The sequence below is a fragment of the Alosa alosa genome, chromosome 17 (assembly GCF_017589495.1).
Source record: "Alosa alosa isolate M-15738 ecotype Scorff River chromosome 17, AALO_Geno_1.1, whole genome shotgun sequence".
NCBI classification, from domain to species: Eukaryota; Metazoa; Chordata; class Actinopteri; order Clupeiformes; family Clupeidae; genus Alosa; species Alosa alosa.
The window spans coordinates 7,104,089-7,123,580 of record NC_063205.1 but is presented as its reverse complement, the minus strand read 5'-3'; the positions used below and the strand labels follow the sequence as shown (position 1 = coordinate 7,123,580).

Here is a 19,492-nt window from a genome sequence, read left to right as displayed (position 1 = left end):
GAGGAACATAAGCAACTGTTTTGCTGCCTTTCTCCACTACATATTCAATAGGCATTACCACTGGAAATTCTTCTTTTTATGGTCGCAAGACATCCATCTTTGTCACAGCAGGTAGTGACAATGTTGCTTTCTGTCACAGCCTCAACCACTTCTTTTACAACTGACTCATCAATGTCAGGATAATAATTCTGGAGAACAGTTTTCACTGTTTTGTATATAAGTGGATGGGACAACTGAACTAACAGACAGAGTTGCTGAATGACTTCCTGGACAGACTTTTCTGGTATGTGCAGCACTGTTTGCATTTAAAAAAAAAACAGAGCTGCCAAGTTATGCTCCAAATGTTCTGCTAAATTGTCAGATTCTGCTTCATATGTGTCTTCAGTGACGTCCTCCAAGCTATCTGTATCAACCATAACATTATGGGAAATATCATTGTCTGTGCTTTCGTGTTCTAAACCAGCACCAGCTATTAATTCTGATTTAAACATCCTCCAGTTATGATTTCTGTGCTGCTTACTTTTATGTGCATTGAAAGTTGAGTACACACTGCTCTCAAAATCACAGCCTTTAAACGGACAATGGACCTTTCGGTGATCTCGAAGATGTCTGCTACGAAGATGGGTGAAATATTCCGTTTCTTGGCAAGATTCAAGGAAATCGCAAAGCTGACAACGTAACTTAATTGGGAAAGCTGGGGCAGATTGCTGCGACTGACCTGCCAAATGAAATCGCGACACGTGAGTCCTAAGCGTGCCAAAGGACCTAAACGTGCACAGACACTCCTCGAAGGACAAGGAAACGGTTCGGCTTCTAGTACAGCTACCATGCTTCAGCCTGTAATGCTTTAATATTTGTCCCTCTTTCTCACAATTAAATGCTAATATTTGCATTTCCAATTCATGTTCCTTTCTTTATTTTAATGTTGCTGCATAATAATTTGGCATGTCGTCAGAAGACGGAACGTTATTACATATTAGCTAGCGAGATTACGTTAGCATTCTCACACAGGCCTATGTAATAGCTAGTGTAAAATGGCTAATGCTAACTTATTTACAGTTACTGGCTAAACTGCTACTTAGCGGAGGCTATCTAATAGCAAACTTATGTTGGTAATCGGATAACAAGATAAGAAACAAAAGGGGGTAAATACCTTGGCTTTTTTTTTTTTCTGTCTTGCTCCTATTTTAAACAGTCTGTGTCTTGCTCTCTTGTGTCATGAACCGCCTGTGACTTCTATCTCTGTCGCCTGTGGGATGAGCGGAAATCCCCAAGTTTAGAGTGGAAAAAAAAGTGCATTTTGGCGGAATCCAATCAAATCTTCTTTCCTGGGCCACCTGTTGCTCAGAAAGTTGATACAACTGAAAGATCCCAGTTGATTCTACAAATTCATGAAAACCATTCTGCACACTCAAAATTGGTAATATGTGGGATATTCTGAGATTTGTGTGCAATATACAACTTTTTATAGGTTCAAACAAAATGTGGGATTACAGTGTACCCAGCGGGCACCTTGATGTCAATTTGATGTCAAGAATTAGTCAAGGCTTTGACCAACATGTTGAGCATAATTTCATACTATTTTAGCTTTACAAGCTGGCTTGCTTGTGATTGTAAAGAGGTTCAACAGGGACATGTAGTCACTATAAAACTTGGGTCAATATGATTAATGTTAAATCAGTCAAATTGATCTGAAATTGACGTCACACCATATGAGAACCATAATAATCATAATAGTAGTAATAATAGCCCACTAGGCTATTGTTACTATTGTTTGGACACTTCTATCAATCAGTTTAGTAGCCATTTCAATGTAACAGTCTAAAATGGCAACAGTTAATAATTTTCACATAGGCTACGATTGTTTTTAACGCTCTTGATAAGCGCATGCGCACACACAGCAATTCCCATCCCCCACCCCTGACTGACATTTCAACTCCAGCCACCAGTGACGTCAACTGTCACTTTTCTGTCATGCAGCTGATTACATGTGTAAGCTGTTCAAACTCTGCCTGTCCTTATCATTCAAGGTAAGAATTAAAGTACTTTGTGTGTCAATTGAAAACGGGAATTTATTAGAAATATAGCTTTTATTGTTTTCATAATGGAATGTTAACCAAATATGTTAGAATTATTATGAGCTAACATCGCTAACGTTATGATGTTAGCTGTGAATGTTAGCTTTTCCAGTAACTAACTTCACCATTATGTGGAATATCTGTGTTGAATGATGTGTTAATATCATATCTAGCAATAATTCTGTCTGAGATGTCGTTATGAATAGAGTTTTAGTTTGAATGAAATATCTGGCACAAGTAGGTTAGCTCTAGCTAACTTAGCTAGCTGCTACATTTAAAGTGTGTTTACATGTCTATTACCATGAGACACAGATGAAAGTTGTTAACGTTACCTTGCTAACTTGGGTGTGTGTGTGTGTGTGTGTGTGTGTGTGTGTGTGTGTGTGTGTGTGTGTGGGGGGTACTTGCTCTGAGACATGTGTTTACTTAACATGCATGTGAGTGTAGCAGTGCTTCAGTGATGGTCTTTTCATGTTCTGTGTGTTTTTTAATTTATTAATCTTAGTCTCCTTCTGTTCCCTCTGTTTACAGACTGTGTGTTATGAGGACTGCTTCCCTGAGAATGCTGAGTGCATTCTGGAATATTCCAAATGTGTGCCACTTCCATACAGACGCCCGCAAGAGAGTTCACTCATCAGGTAGAGACACACACACACACATACACGTAGAATTACATTAGGGCTGTAACGATATGCAATTTGAAACCTAAATCGCAATACTCATATCCACTAACCTGTGTGTCGGTGTGTGAAAAGGCAGAACCGCGACACACCCTTTCTAGTGTTTCACACAGCTTTGCAGCTTACAGTATAAGCAACACACATCTCCCGCTTTACTTACCGGTAGCCCTACGTTGTCCAAAAATACATAAATAAATCATAATTTTGCACCGCTCATTACTTTCATTGTAGACTATGCTTGCAACTTTACCAAATAGTATAGAAGTAAACAAAAAAGTATTTGAGGATGTATTTGTGTCTGTAACTGTGTTTAGTTTATCCCCTGTTTTTATGTGTCTGTTGCTATGTGTGCTCCATCAACTGTCTAGGTCAAAGTTGGTCTGTCCTGATGGCACTACCTGCTGCTTGATGATGTCTAGTAGCCATCGCTGCTGCTTTCAACGCGGTGTAAGTGTTTGTGTTTTGAATATATTTTTTTTCCATGGTGAGGGCTATGGGGTATGTTATTGTGCATGCTCTAATTTGTTTGACATATGTGCTATGTAATGCATTAAAGGTTGTATCAGCGATTTCAGGCCCAAAAAAGGCCCAAACATAAATGATCACATTCATCTAATCTTTCCTAACGATCTGCTAGCTGTCTGCCCCATAAGCAGGCCGCCAAAAAAATGCGTCTCTGTAGCCTAGGCTCTGAGATCTGTACACAAAAACAATTGCTACCAACAAGGGTTGGCAAACACTCAAAGGCAAAATAAAGTGTTTCAACCAATAACTGACAAGATGTGCGTTTAGGAGAGTTTTAATTGTACGGGAGTGAGGGGGAGAGAGTAGCGAGCTAGCTATCGCTGATACAACCTTTAATACAGAAACTAATCATGAATATTGCAGCTACTTAAAATGGTCTTGAATTTTGCAATTTAGCCACGTTTACCATTGTGTTGGTGGTAATGTGAGCAGTGAATATCTGCCAAACTGATCATAATCATTATTTAAAAAATTGTACAGCAACTCAATTTATTGTACAGCATGCATAATTTGGTTTAATCCTATCTTTTATTGACAGAGTCCTCACAAATAAACTGATATCAAGAATTAACATAGATGGTGATGGTGGCAAGTGTGCCTTCAGAAGGTATTTATAATTTATTTTTGTACACCAGATTGACTTGCCTTTCCTTATTTTTTTAATTCTATGATTTTTATCTTAATCAACAATAACCAGATGTATGGCAAATGGTGTTTTATTTTTTTTTAGGTGCCACCCAGCAGTCCCAGCCTGCTTTTGCAAGTCCGATGGGGGATGATCTATGTTAAGGTAAATTGTAAGCAAGAAGGCAAGTGCTGCTGCAGGCAATGTTGCGATAAGGTATGATATCACACAGACATACTACTGCTCAGGAAGTGTAGGGTCACTGTGAAATGTGACCCTGCAAGGCGAAACCAGTCGTTTTGGTAAAATTTACAAAATTAAGTTAATGTGCTCACATGAACGGCCATTGACTAAGCTTTCCAACGATATGTATATCGAGGGTATTGCAAAAAGTATCGCTAAGATAACCGCATCCAAAGTTGGCATGGTTCTCCTGTCACATTACGCCAGAAGAGGAGAAAATCACCTTTTTAAGTAAATTGTCACGTGCGATAATGTGAGGACACAGCAATTATTAGCCTTACAGTAGCGTGACTTTGAAGCGGATGACTGACTATGTCCAGTTTTATCAACCGAAAGTGAGTGTCTATTTCTGCCCCTAGTTCATACCTGGGGACGGTCATAAGGTGTCACTATAGAATAGAATTAATGTATTTCGGGGGAAGTAAGGGGAGAAGAAGTTCTGTGTACACAGATTGTGCAGGCTATAGGCCCACTTTTAAAATGTGCTACGTTAATGGAAAACTTCTCCTGGTCCGTAAAATGACGCCAGGATATTTCTAAATGTTCGTGCTTTTGACCGTTCGTGCCCTGAAAGGCAAGTCTTTCACATTCATATTCGGTTACATCTGCCAAGAACGATAGAGAGCTTACACATTGAGTAACGAGTAGCCTAATGAGTAAATTTTAGCTCTACTGTAAAACCTTATAGCGGCGTGGACAAATGGAATGACTGCTAACTGTGTTTAATCTTCACCTAAATAAAGTCAGGGTTTAGAGCAACACCAAAGAGTTTTTTGTACCTTAAAATAATGTTTCCAAAATCGTTTCAGTGGTTCATCAACTTGTAACAGGGTGAACGGCACTTCTGCATTCGCTTTGCAGACCTCTATCGGCTATAACCGCACTATGTAAGTTTGCCAGATCGGGTACCGGGTCCGTAGTTCGATGGTTCAAGACATAAGAAACTACAAATTTGACTTGCATCTGATGTCGCAATACATCGTACTTTAGTGTTAATTTTATCACCTATTTTTAATTTAGTCTTAGTCTTAGTCTTGTGACGAAATGTCCTTTTTAGTCTTTGTCATATTTAGTCATTCAAATATCATTTTTGTTAGTCAAGTTTTAGTCGACTAAAAGTCTCGTCATTTTAGTGTAGTTTTAGTCAAAAGAAAACTAAAGGTATCTTAGTCTTAGTCAGTTTTAGTCAACACATTTTCTTTTTTTTTATAACAAATTATTTCTGATTACCATTTGAGTCAAATAGTGTTTCACACATCTCAATTTTCCAACAATATTGTGTGTCCACAGGGCTACTCGTCTGTTATAATTACTCATTCTGATTTTTTGTCAGTCAGTATGTTTACATGCACAGGTAAGTCAAGCTACAGTTATAGCTCGGCTGGGATTTGACCATAGACAGTAAAAGATTTGACTGGACCACTGTCATATTCGTAGACCAGTGTTTCTCAAAGTGTGGTCCGGGGATCACTGGTGGTCTGCAAGCTATCCCAAGTGGTCCTTGAAAGCAGACGTGGTAAAATATAATATAGATGAGTTGTTTGCAATATAACTTGTATGTAAATCCAAACAGTTCTGCAACACTGTCTATGTAAGATGTAATTTTTTTTTAGCTAGGGTTAGTTAAGTGGTCCTGAAACTGAAAAAAGTTTGAGAAACACTGTTGTAGGCCAAACTATTAATGTTTTACTCCTACCGCTAGGTGGCTTATATGCTCAAACAAACACAACACATTCCCCAAACAGACTCTCCATCTTAGCCATAGCTAACCTGCTAGCTTAACTTTCCATATTAGCTTACTTGCTAGCAAACTTTGCATCATCAGTCTAACTAGATGAATAGTTGACATTACATGCTGAACATTTTCGTATGGACATTCTGGGGATGTTAATTTGTATGAGAGAAGCTTCAACTTCTGGGTATGTAGCATTGTGGCATAAAGCTTAGGTAGTTAGCTTGCTAACTCTGGCAGAAATCTCTAGTGTTCTTGTTCCATGTAGTTTTCGTGTTGCAGCCACAGGGTTGCAGCAGCAGCACGTAGACTAGCCTACAGGAAAGCTGTTGCATTATGAACTCATTCGAATATTTTGAAAACATAACAGCTAGATATTCTGTCTTCTCATTTTGTAGACGAACATGAAGGGAGATTTTATCTTAGTTTTTATTTCATGCAAAACATTTTAGTCTCTGTATTTTTCGTCAACAATAATGCATCTTAAGATAGTCTTAGTCAGTGTTTCAGGACATGACTGCTGTCTCGTCATCGTCTCGTCTTAGTCATGAAAAAAAAGGTTGTTGACGAACATATTTCCTCTTGTCTCGTCTGACGAAATTAACACTATCGTACTTTCATAAATCGTGCAACATATTCTACCTTGTCTGTGGACATCGTTATTTGCAAATCCGCTGCTGGATAAACAAATAGCGTGCGTGCAGAGGGAAAGTTATTTGGTGTTGCTTTAACAGTCAATAGTTTAACAGTTTATCCGTGAAATTTGTTCACAATATGAAAGTGTAGACTATATGCTGTCGAATGCAAGCAGCGTGTATGCGCTCGGCTTCCGTTGTTGTTTAAAGGGAAACTTGGCAGGATTTCCCCCTCTGCTGGAGAAATTGTGCATTATGCTATTTCAAACTGTGGGAAAAGGTAACGATAAAGCACATGGATTTGTTTACAAGCTAGCAAACGGTTAGCATAAGTTTGGCAGAACTATGTGGATGTTACAAGGTAAGAAACACGATTTAAAACGAGTTTCTTGTTTCTCACTTCTCTTTCCGGGACGGTAGTCTCAATGTTGCAAGGTTGGTTTTCCGCCTGGGGACGCTAGACGCAGCGGGGAAAGTCACCATTTTCACCGGAACAGGTCATTTAACCATCCAAATAATTTCTAAACGGGTTTATTACGTTGAAATAGTTGCCAAGTTCCCCTTTAAAGATTGAATGTGAAACGGATTTGGAGCCAAAGGCTAAAATTTAACGCAGCTACAATTTGTAAGGTATCACCAATATCAATTTAATGTTATAGATGTATGGCCATATACACTCTTAAAATGGTTCTGGTCTAGACTTAAATATCTATTGAAAACTTCACAATGGAGGGTGTTTTTAGAGCGTGATCTGCAGGCGACCTGTTGGCTATTTTTAGAAGGTGCGCTGGGAGACCACTGATTTAGACTGTTAAACCCTGACTTTATTTAGGTGAAGATTCAACACATTAGCAGTCATTCTCTCTGTCCACGCCGCTATAAGGTTTTACGGTAGAGCTAAAATTTACTCATTACTCATTACTCGTTACTCAATGTGTCAGCTCTCTCCATCAATCTTGGCAGATGTAACCGAATATGAATGTGAAAGACTTGCCTTTCAGGGCACGAACGGTCCTTGTTACTTTTTTAACTCTAATTGACAGTACATGGCAAAATGTAACTTTTCTATTTTAATATCCAGCTCAATACAGGACACATTATGTTTTTCATAGTTCAGAAAAACACAATCACTGTACTTATACTCACACTTTGAACAGTGGGGTGTAATTAGTCTGATTGGAGAGCCCCGTAGCAGTTGAAAGGCTCTCTTGTATTGGATGACGTCTTAAGCTCCACCCTCATTTCACTGGTGTGTAAAATGTGTGTATGTGTGTTTGCTCTGAGTGTTTGTGAAGTCAGGCCTGAAAGAACAGCACTGCTAACCACTCAGGAGAGATAAGGAGAAAAAGAGTAATTTACTGAACAGCAGGAATCAGTTTTAACCTTTGAACAAGCATAACTTCACATGGTAAGCACATTCGTTTAGTTCCCAGCATTTGAGTCATTTCATAGTGAGGACATACTTTGAATTCTAATGGAACTGGAGAACGTCTGGGGTTGGGCACTATAAAAGGCTGGGCTTTGAACTGCCTGTGCAATAGTGAACACACTTTGGAACTTTGAAACAAGAAACTGTGAGTAGATTCAGATTGTGTATTTTACACTAGCATTTAGCAAAGCCTTTATAAACATAGGCCTGTGGTCACATTGACTAGTCAAGTAACAACCTACTGTCAACTAGTGTAAAAACCTATTTTCAACTGTGTAAAGTTAACATGGTTTATATTGTAAAAATATGCAATATGCTGATTAAGTGTTTCTTTTTCTGTGCAACATGTTTCTGACAACAGCTGTGTCAGAGATAACCTGAAATGAGCAGGTTATTCCACAATCAAGTTCATTCTGCAGTTCTCTCTCATCAGCTGCTTAAATGTTAGTGTAATGGCAAGCAGAGTGTCTTGTTAAATGTGAGAGAAGTGCTGGTTGTTGTGATGTGTGTGGAATAGTATGTCCTGGACTGTCTTTTCTCAGTTGGATGTAGTCAGATCAATTGACATATATGAAAACTGAATCATGTAAACGCACATACCATCTCCCAAATCTTTAAAAGGGAATGCAGAAAATATGAAAAATATTATTTTTCATAAAAACCCAATTTAGTTTCTTTAATGTTGAATGACTGGATTGGGATTGGTAGTTTATGATTTCCCCAGTTTAGATGTGAACTAATTCTCTTTTGCAATCAGATGGAAAGAAAGCTGTCAGCAATAGCTGGACTGCTGCTTCTCTGCTGCACCCTTACTGACCAGACCCATCAGCATAAGGTAAGGCTATCCTAAAGACATGCTGGCCAGAGAATGACTTCAGTTTTAACTTCATCGGTTAATTTTTTACATTATAGCTCATTTTAATTCTATTTAATCAACTTCCAGGTGCAAAAACCCACATTAACGTCTCAAGGTATTGCAACACTGAGTCTGTGTATCGTGAGCAATAAAAAGTTCCAAATTAACAATTTGCTGTAAATCCTCAAAAAAGTTTAGATTATGATCTTCTTCTCCACTCATGACTTTCAGGCCAAGACTGTACAGCCATCAAAGATTCCAGTCCTAATGCTCAAAGTGGAATTTACATTATACAGCCGAAAGGAGTTCATAAACCTTTCAAGGTACTGGTGAAAATGTTTCCAATTCTTTCAATGATTATATGCAGCCAGACACTGTTCTTAAACTGTTCCATAAAATACAATGTATGTACAGTGTATGTCATCAAATTGATGCAGAGTTCTTTTTATTTTTTTACCTCAGCTATGTACATGTATAATTGAGAAGCATTCAATTGTGACCCCTGTGGAATACATTGGCAAATGTTGAACCTTAGAGAACCTCAACTGTCACTTTTTTCTGACAGTGTACGTACCTTTTGTTTGACCCTTACGCAGGTGTACTGTGAGATGCTGGCTGATGGGGGCTGGACAGTGTTCCAGAGACGTACAGGGGGGAAAGTATCCTTCCAAAGAAACTGGGCAGAGTACAAACATGGCTTTGGATACCTCAAAAGTAAGGCCCTGGGACCGCTCTGTTGCCTTCATTTATTAATTAATTTGTCATGTTCTATAAGCATCCTTTTGATCTACAGCATCACTACCACCAGATATACCGTATATATGATCAGTATACCCATCAAAGAAACCTTTACGCTTTTCTCAAGGTGCATTAATCATCCTTAATATTTGCACTATAAGTGTATTTCTCAGAACAATCCGTACAGACAGCATAATTAAGTGGATTGCCTGCAAAAGCCTGTAAGTTGTTCAGTATGCGGACTTAGTCACTTTAGTGCAATAGCAACGCAAAGGTGGTATCTTTTATGAATGAGGAGTGATTGCTGATTGAAGAATTGTGTAAAAGACTTTCAAGCAATATCTGTTAGCTGTGAATAAATCTTTCCCATTTGTTCACACAGTTTGGAGTCTTTGAAAGCTATGTTAAGTGGTTCGAAAAAGAGTGTTAACACATTTGCAAGAGATGACTCCAGCTGTGCTAAGATGAAGATCAGTGGATTCCAGTGCCATGAAGTACAGTACTAGCATTCACATAACTGTAACTGGCTCTCGTTTCAGAGGATCACTGGTTGGGCCTGGCCAAAGTGTGGGCTCTTACCAGGAGCAATGATCAGAAGTCCATCCTCAGAGTAGGCCTGTGGGACTTTGAGGGGGGATCAGCTTTTGCAGAGTACAGAGATTTCAGAATTGGCAATGAGGCGGCGGCCTACAAACTGAGTGTCGGAACTTATAAAGGCACTGCAGGTATGGAAACAAAGCTGATTTTTTTTATTTATTTTTATTTATTTTTATTTTTGCTGAAAAATAATTCAAGTCAAAAACTAGCGGCTATACCCACACAACAAAATAGAGTGGCTAGCATTACCTGAAACCTCTGAAGTGATGTTGATATTGTTCCTGATCGCCTATGTAATCCTCATACTAACCAGGTGATGCTATACGCGGAGCATACAGTGGCATTGACCAGAATGGCTTTGGATTCAGCACAAAGGACCGAGACAATGACGGCTGCTCCCCGTGCATCTTTGGAGACATCGCTGAGCGCGAATGCAGCTCATCAGAGGGTGGGGGCGGCTGGTGGTTCAGCCGTTGTGGCTCAGCCAACCTCCATGGAGACTGGCACCCAGCGGGGGACAACGTAGGCTGGGCGTCAGGGGTGCACTGGCGCACGTGGAAAGGCCCGGCCCCATACTCCCTACAAGCCACTCGAATGATGGTGAAGTCTGTGTGAGGACACCTCATCCAGTGTGACACTCAGAGGGTTTAATCTGAGACACTCAGGCTTCTGGTCCAGTAAGATTTCTGTGCTTGCTCCAGTAATTTCATTGAGTGAAAATTGTGTTCTTATTTCTCTTAGTTCTCTCACTTTATGCGGCGGCAGTCGCATCACGCACAGCTTTGCAGTATATCTAGTTGAGGTGACTGATGTGATCAGGCTATTGATATTTTAGAAGAGTGAGTAAACATAATCACACACACATGTCTATACCCTGTGGAGTGGCCCAACATACTGTGCATAAAATGGGCCGCCACAGACCTGGCCGACCATTCTGGATCTTTTTTGTGGGAGTACTGCTCTTCTAGATTTTGGAATATTCTTTGCCTTGCTTTGTGAACGTTTTGATTAATGATCAGTTTCTGTTCTGTGGCTGCTGATCGTTTTAACACTCTGGACTTCTTCCATGTGCCTTGTGTCTACGTTCTGTGTGTAATGGGCCTACTAACTGGGATCTGACTATGCTTTGAGTGCATATTATGTAGGAATAAAGTGTATATTAAGTATAAATAAAGTTTCATTAAATGTCAATCTCTGTGTGCTACTTCTGTTTGCGCATCCTGTTCCTTGTGTCTCTGGGTCATTATGGATGTAGTCTTTGGCATGATCACACAAAACACCTTTTACTTTTTTTTGTTCTGATTTATGTATGCCCAATATATTTATACATTTCCTAAATGCTATGGACCCTTTTGGTGTCTGAAATAAAGATTTGATTCATTGATTGATGGAATGGACGGCTATTTGATAGAGACCAGGCTTCAGTGGGCCAGTTGATGCTGTTAGGTCCTGTGACGTTGCGTGCTCTGCCTAACCTGAGCATTCACATCTCTCTCTCTCTCTCTCTCTCTCTCTCTTTCGATTTAGGCAAGGCAGTTTTATTTACAGTATATAGCACATTTCTTACCAAGGCAGTTCAATGTTCTTTACATCATCAGTTGAACTCAGCAAGCATCAGCAAATCACAATATTCAAAATATAATAAAAGTTGTAAAAAGATTTAAAAAAATGAATAAGAAATAATAAAATATATGAATGAAGTAAAACAACTAAAAACATGAATAAGGTAAATGTAATGAAATAAGATAGAAAGAAATAAGAATGGAAGATAAAATAAAAGCAACATTTAAAAAAAGAAAACTTAAAGTAATAGAAGTACAATAAGGATAAAAGAATAAAAGTAAGGTAAAATGCATTTAAATAAATAGATAAACAAAGGTATAAAAACATAGGTATACAATGGAAAAACAAACATAAACTAGAATGTAATGCCAGAGGAATTACAATAGTGGATGGAAAGCTGCTGGCTTAATGTTGGTGGGGAAATACCTGAAAAAAAAAAACATTAAATCACTTAATCTTTGAGTTCATACAAACCCTCGTACCAAAAGACCTTGTGTGTCAAGGCGTTCTTGAGATATAACATTCAAGATGTTTTTGACCTTGACATTTGACCTCCAACATCAATTCACTTCATCTTTGAATCCATACAAATACTCATACCAAATTTCAGGCATGTATGTCAAGGCATTCTTGAGATATCGCACTTAGTGTTCATTGACTTGACCTTTGACCTCCAACATCAACTCACTTCATCTTTGAGTCCATACAAACACTTGAACCAAATTTGAAGCATATGCGTCAAACCGTTCTGGAGATATAATGCGCAAAGCATGAGATATGGCTGTGACTTTTATTGACACAAGGGAAACACTTAAACAGGATGTGTAGTTTTAGAGAGCACCAGATTGTATGCATTAGAAGCTGAGACAGTTTGATTCACAGGTGACACCTGTGCCAGTGTTCTAATTAGCCCGGGAACCAGAGCCATATAAAGGTACCTTTATATGGCTCTGCCGGGAACTACTCTGGGAGCTTAACAAGTGCAGCTGGCTTTAGGCCATTATGACATCACAGCCATTCAAGTCTATGTGGGAAAAATCAGCTTTTTACCATTTTTAATCCCCTATTTCTCAAAAAGTATAAACTTTTAAGAAAATCTGAAAAAGTTACTCTGTTGTCCAACTCCAGACCTACAAAACGGTTATTTCAACATGTCTGTACGTTAAAGGGAAACTTGGCAGGATTTCCCCCTCTGCTGGAGAAATTGTGCATTATGCTATTTCAAACTGGAAAAAGGTAACGATAAAGCACATGGATTTGTTTACAAGCTAGCGAACGGTTAGCATAAGTTTGGTTACGATGTTACAAGGTAAGAAACACGATTTAAAACGAGTTTCTTGTTTCTCACTTCTCTTTCCGGGACGGTAAGTCTCAATGTTGCAAGGTTGGTTTTCCGCCTGGGGACGCTAAGCGCAGCGGGGAAAGTCACCATTTTTACCGGAACAGGTCATTTAACCATCCAAATGATTTCTAAACGGGTTTATTACGTTGAAATAGTTGCCAAGTTCCCCTTTAAAGTTGAACATTTTGCCTGATAGATCTGTTTAGATAACAGTGATGGGAAATAGTGATAAAAACTTTGTGGGGGTGCGGTGTGTGTGTGTGTGTGTGTGTTTGGGGGTAATGGGGTTTGTGTATGTGTGTGGGAGGGGGGGTGTACCCATGGGAGTGTGTGTGTTTGTGTGTGTGTGTGTGTGTGTGCTTTGTGTGTCCACATCTCAATTTACCACCGTCCCTTATCACTCAACCCTACCACAACACTACAGGCCGATGGGTGTACAGTCACTAAATATACATATTCATTTATTGTATGGCAGCATACAGCGCAAATCCCAAATTTGCCAAAGGTTCGTATGGGTATTCCCAGGCTATAAATGTACCGCATAGCAGCAGTGTTGGGAGTAATGCATTAAAAAAGTAATGTAATTACAGTAATGCATTGCTTTTTGCTGTAATGCAGTAATGTAAGGCATTACCAATACAATTTCAGTAATATTTTACTTGGTACAATTCTCAGTAACTGAAGTTACTGCTTTTTAATTCAAAATTGAGAAAAGCTCAATTGGCACCAGAGAAGATTATCCAAGAATTAAAAAAGTCATCTATGCTGGTCCTGGAATTTGATTGCCTTATTTAAATGACTGTAGAAAGGGAATTTTTTCATTCAAAACATTCATGCAACAGATCTAACATGGTTAGGCTATACTTCTCATTTCAAGCAGTGAGAATAACTAAAATGTTGCTTTTACAAAGATCGTAGCCATTATTCTCAAACTATTTGCATTAAGTCTACACACTGTAAGTGGAAGGAAAGACAACCAGCAATGATAAAAACCATTTCAAGTCAACATACAATTTCACTATGGCTATATTTTACTATATTAAGTTGTGAGTGACCTTTGGCCTTTACAGCCTACATTGTCCCATGAGCCATAACTGCAACCATTATATTGTTCTTTTGTTAGCCTTAAGCCTAGCTCAGTCATTATTCCATACCACATCACCTCCTGCCATGTAATGAGCTGCATTGAACACATGAAGATCTATTGAGAACACCAAATCCATATTTCCTGTTATTTTGGTGAAAGTAATGCAAACGTAGTGTAATGCCTTACAATTCAAAGACAATAATATTGTAATGTAGCAAATTACTTTGAGATGACAGTAACAAGTAATAAATAATGCATTACGCTTTTGAAGTAACTTGCCCAAGACTGCATAGCAGTACAAAATATGACCACTCCTGCACATTCTGGGGCATCCGCGGCCTACTGGTTATGTGGTGCCCTTGAGTAAGGCACCTAACTCCCCAACTGCTCGCTGGGCGCCGGATTAAGGACTGCCCACTGCTCCGGGTGTGTAGGTGTGCTCCTAGTATGTGTGGACTCCCAGCTCACTGCTCCAAGTGTGTGTGTATGAAACACTACCCCTGGATGGGTAAAATGCAGAGAACTAATTCTCTGACAGGACAACCCCCTTCCCCTTAAAAATGATCAAATTGTCTCCATCCCCTAATCTTGCAACTCATGCTATGTATATGTAAGTGAATTTGTGTGTGTTTGCTTCTGTGTGTGTTCACTCGTGGAGAGTGTGTGTGTGTTTGTTTGTGAGTTTATGAATGTGTATGTGTATGTGTGAGGGTATGGTGTGTGTGTGTTGGGGGCAGTGTTGCCACAGTTACCTTGAAAAAGTAATGGGTCATTCCACGTCAATTCAGCCAGGGCCCACGCACTTAGGTCTCAAAAAATTCTGAAAAAATTACCAGGTGTACCTATGTTACCCAGGAGACACACTGTAAAATTACTCTTATGTAAGATCAATACTTTCCAAGAGACAGCCAGTTTTACAGGGGGAGGGGGGTGTCGATTTTGTCCAGCCTCTTTTTTTTTGTCAAAGTTCACAAGCCCACAGCGCAAGAACTAAACCATGTAGGAGGCTCAAATTTTGCATGCTGGTACATAAATAGGAATAGTATGTAGCAAAATCGTCACGTTTGGTCTGGATAATCCTGCATGGTCATAGCTGTCCCTCAAAGTTGATACAAATTTTATTGGAGTTTTTGTCTGGGCTCTGTTTAAGCCTTCAGAAGACATATTTGTACCCAACATAGGCTCTTGATTTATTTTCCTTACTGAGATAAGTAGAAACACTCTCACAAAAAACAATGAACAGAAAATAAATTCCTTCAGGGTCTGAACAGCAGACCTTAGAAGTCTAAAAAATAATTTTGGTTCTCATTTTCAGAGCACCTAAACACCTTGTGGGAATATACAAAGTTTTTTTAAATATTTTTTTCTTTATTCTCCATGATCTTTTATTTTTAAAAACACCAATTTGACTTGTCTTATGCAAATCTTTTCCACCCTGAACATGGGCAAAATGCACCATTGACATCAATATGTTTTGTATAGAGCTACCACAGGTTTCTCTATACAACCACAGGTGGCAGTGTGGTGACTCTATATAAACATATTGATGTCAATGGGTCATTTTGCCCATTTTCAGGGTGGAAAATAAAAAAGAAAGATTTGCATAAGACAAGTCAAATTGGTGTTTTCAAAAAGAAGGGATCATGGAGAATAAGGAAAGGACTGTAGTTTAGGCTACTGCAGAGAACGTCTAATAAGGATAGGACGATGTTCACATGAAATGTAATTCCCATTTTTCTTGAAGCCGAAATAAATCTGAAGATGTTTATCGGACATGCTTGCTTTTTACTGCAGGTACGTTAATCTTATAATATCAATAGGTAATGTTACCGTTAGCGTTGGTTGAGTGATGGAGGCCAATTTGATTGATTGCATTTGTAGAAAACTATGCGGTTATACCAAGCAAATTGATAGCAGCACTGTAATTGTATCTTTCGACTGTCATTTGTTGCACGTGCTACAAAAATCATTCTGTGCAATGGAAGATTTACCAACGTTACACCGGTCTGATACAGTTTTGCCTATACATGCGTGAGACTGAGACGCCTGTTTATTTTGTTTTAAGTGCGTGCGGGGGGGAATCGATGTGCTTTGATTCCAGCTTGGTAGTTGTAGTCTGTGAAATTAAAAAGCACGTGTGTGTGAAGTATCCAAACAATGACACCTTCATTTCATTATGGCTGATTTAGCAACACACCTTAAGCTACTGTGTAGTGGGTCCCATTTAGAAGTGGCTACTTCATTCGCGCTTTCCTTGACTCATGGAGCTGCGTGAATTTTATTACAACTTTTTCGTCACGATATGGCAGTTTAAGTCCGCTTGATACTGTAAGGCGTGAGCCATTGGTTTCCAAAGGAGATTTTATTTGTGTCGCCAGCCAGCATAGCCTATTGACAATTTATGTTGTAAATAGGCCTACCTTATAAGCCTACCTGTAGCTTAGGGAAGCTAACAGCTTTCTATTAGGATCTAGTTTGTTAGTTACAGTTTTGTCATAACTCCCTGATGCATTTTTGCATTTAGAATAGCCAGAGCGTGGATATCTCAATCGGAAAATTAAACAACCCAGCCTGATCTGCCCGCTATTTATTTTTTGATTTCTTAAAAGATTGAGCTTGGTCTGGTGAAAGCCAGACTAGCCATGGACCTCAGTTACACAATGCAAGGGAACATGAATCAGCCTATTTGCACGAACAATAACGGACAACAGCTCTTCAACTTTGGCCCGTTAAAATGTGTATGAACAGTCTAGCGACGCATTTCATCATTTGGACATGTCAGTTATTTGCACCACTGGTTAGATGTAAAATAGCATTTCGTTTCAGTCTACTGTTACTTAATTTGTGCATTAACAATAACGTTTCAGACTACTGTTACTTAATTTGTGCATTGACAATAAAGTATTACATGAACTAAAGATTACTAAAATCTTATGTAGAAGAAGAAACATTCACAAAAAATCCATCCATCCAAAAATGACCTTCGTTTTTGATAGGCCTAGCTGTTGAAAACGGCATGGAACTGACAGAGATGTTTTTGTTTATAAATACATAATAAATAAATAAATAAATAAAATTATGCTGATACCTTTCGCTTTTCCCAAATACAATGTAGCCTACAGGTGTAAGTGACCTTTCATCAATCCAGTTGCAATGGATGAACTGTGATGAACTGCCCTACTTGTGATTGTTTAGAGATTTTAAAGGTTTTATAACAATGCTACAACTTCTTTGGCTATTCTACAATCTATTCACCTTTTCAGCACCAGTAGGCTACTTTCTGTGCAGCCGCACACACACACTCAGGCATGCCAAACAAGCATACACAAAAGTTTCAAGAGTGGGGGATGGAGTAAAATATGGAGACAATCGCGGAAGGGATGTACAGGACTGAGCGGCGATCATATTTTGTACCGATATGGGGTACATCTAGTTTAGTTACTTTTTGGAAGAAGTAACTGTAAATAATTACTTCTCTGCCCTCTCTACCCCTTCTCTACTTCTCTTACCCTCTACTCACTACCACGTAAGTGTAATGTTGTTTGGAACTGTAGAAGAGGTATAAAAATAGCGTTTTGTAGTGGCGAAATTACTTTCCCTGATCACTTCCAGGCTAACGAGTTTTGACTAAAAACGGTAAAATCGAACTTTCTCAAAACACATCCGAATGACATGATTTTGATGTCAACTCAACGTATGTACTCCCAATCATCCGTAAATTGATCTAAAGTGCATTTTACTCCAGATAATTCTTTTAAAAGGTGTGTTCATTCAGCCACCTCTTTCCCACTTTTTTGGGCACAGGGTAAAGAAGAAGGCAAAAGATCGTTCCTGTCATCATAGAGGAACAAAATAACAGCAGCAACAGCAGTGTCTGAAATAAGTGCAGGCCAAAGGGTGGGGTCTGTTGGAGATGGCACATTCATCTCTTCATCATCTGCTGGAAGGCTTTCAGTGATGGGTGTGGATACAACACCTTCTGAGGTGACATGTGTGTTGTGTACCTGAACTTGAGGATGGTTCATCACAGCTTTGTACTGAACTGAAGCCTTCGGTGGACGGTTGCTGGAGTTGTTCAGGATGCTGGGGTTGTTGGCGGCTTGCTTCAAATGCTTGTGGATAGTTGCTTATCATCATCATCTGAATCTTCCTGCTGGCTATGTGTTGCTCATATTTTAGCATTCATCCTGTGAATATTTTTGAAATACAAAAAAATGTGATTAGCAAAAAGCTAAATAAAAATACCAAAACATGCTGCTAATCTTGCAGTGCACTTTGCAGACTGCTAGTCTAAAATTTTGTCTACACTGACAACTGTCAACTATTTGCAAATTGTCACATGCATTATGAAATCTAGATTATATAATGTCTTTATAACTATTACTCTTTTTATATATTAGGTAAAAACACCTAATTTGCCCAAATTAAGCGATAGGGTACACAACAGTGGACCTGTTCATAACTAATTTCTATATTTTTTGAAATGTAATAATTATCTTAACATTTTTGTAGCCCCCGCCAGGTACTTGGGGCCCTACGCGCTCTGAGTACTCTGCGTATGGGGAGTGGCAGCCCTGTCTTTGAGCATGTGAAATGTATATTGCATCTTTATTTTTGTTCTGGGGAAGGACCCCATGCCCCTCACAAAATGTTGTCTTGCACAGCAACCTGGGATTAAGGTATTAAAACCTAACAGGTATTACATGTATTCTGTAGACAGCTGGCACGCAACTTGCAAATACATTTCCCTTGAGGCATTAATGAATTTCCAATGCAAATACTGACAACATGAAGGCTTATTCATTTGGAATCACAGAAATTGTCTGATGCCATCTATATGTGGCTAAACATTTATGATGAAAACACATAATAATTAATATATATTGTCAAACATTTGTTGCTTCAAATATTTTTTTTTGTTAAACCAGTGACTATTGGGTAAAAATAATTTCAAGTACAATAATTCATAATCAGCCAGCAATTATCTGTAAAGTTCTCATGTCTCTATTGATCAGTGGGGTCTTCATTACTTGATATACAGCATGTGCTTCATTGGAAGGCATTTATAATATTAATTTCTTATCTTTTATGGTATTAATAAATTGTCAATTGTAGAGAAACATCCACTACTAGTAATCGTGTCAGGGGTGCACATGGAAAGGCCCGGCCCCATACTCCCTACAAGCCACTCGAATGATGGTGAAGTCTGTGTGAGGACACCTCATCCAGTGTGACTCAGAGGGTTTAGGCTGAGACACTCAGGCTTCTGGTCCAGTAAGATTTCTGTGCTTGCTCCAGTAATTTCATTGAGTGATGGAAAATTAGCTGAAAAAAAAAAAAAAAAAAAAAAAAAAAAACCCAC

The 19,492-nt window shown here is 38.9% G+C and overlaps 1 protein-coding gene and 1 long non-coding RNA gene across 4 annotated transcripts; both read left to right on the top strand.

The window, feature by feature from the left end:
- The first annotated feature begins 1,796 nt into the window (after positions 1 to 1,796).
- On the top strand, positions 1,797 to 4,075 carry LOC125310123. The gene is made up of 5 exons (XR_007196241.1): positions 1,797 to 2,030; positions 2,610 to 2,716; positions 3,127 to 3,205; positions 3,822 to 3,890; positions 4,014 to 4,075. It is a non-coding gene; the product is annotated as an uncharacterized LOC125310123 (long non-coding RNA).
- A 3,419-nt stretch (positions 4,076 to 7,494) lies between these two features.
- Positions 7,495 to 19,365, top strand: LOC125310122 (angiopoietin-4-like). 3 transcript variants are annotated; one of them, XM_048267283.1, is made up of 8 exons: positions 7,495 to 7,926; positions 8,705 to 8,782; positions 8,891 to 8,918; positions 9,035 to 9,126; positions 9,400 to 9,517; positions 10,081 to 10,266; positions 10,452 to 10,700; positions 19,292 to 19,365. In XM_048267283.1, exons 1-8 carry the CDS (start codon positions 7,924 to 7,926, stop codon positions 19,342 to 19,344), a joined length of 807 nt encoding a protein of 268 aa, XP_048123240.1. In that variant the 5' UTR covers positions 7,495 to 7,923; the 3' UTR covers positions 19,345 to 19,365. The 3 variants fall into 3 exon arrangements, with proteins under 3 accessions (XP_048123240.1, XP_048123239.1, XP_048123241.1); XM_048267282.1 differs by lacking the exon at positions 19,292 to 19,365 and having other exon boundaries at positions 10,452 to 11,329; XM_048267284.1 differs by lacking the exon at positions 19,292 to 19,365 and having other exon boundaries at positions 7,495 to 8,092; positions 10,452 to 11,329.
- The last annotated feature ends 127 nt before the right edge of the window (positions 19,366 to 19,492 follow it).

Bases quoted from the DNA above. Each gene is read 5' to 3' on its own strand.
- LOC125310122 (XM_048267283.1), top strand. The intron at 8,919-9,034 runs GTATTGCAACAC...CATGACTTTCAG, and splicing joins ACCCACATTAACGTCTCAAG to GCCAAGACTGTACAGCCATC. The intron at 9,518-10,080 runs GTAAGGCCCTGG...CTCTCGTTTCAG, and splicing joins TGGCTTTGGATACCTCAAAA to AGGATCACTGGTTGGGCCTG.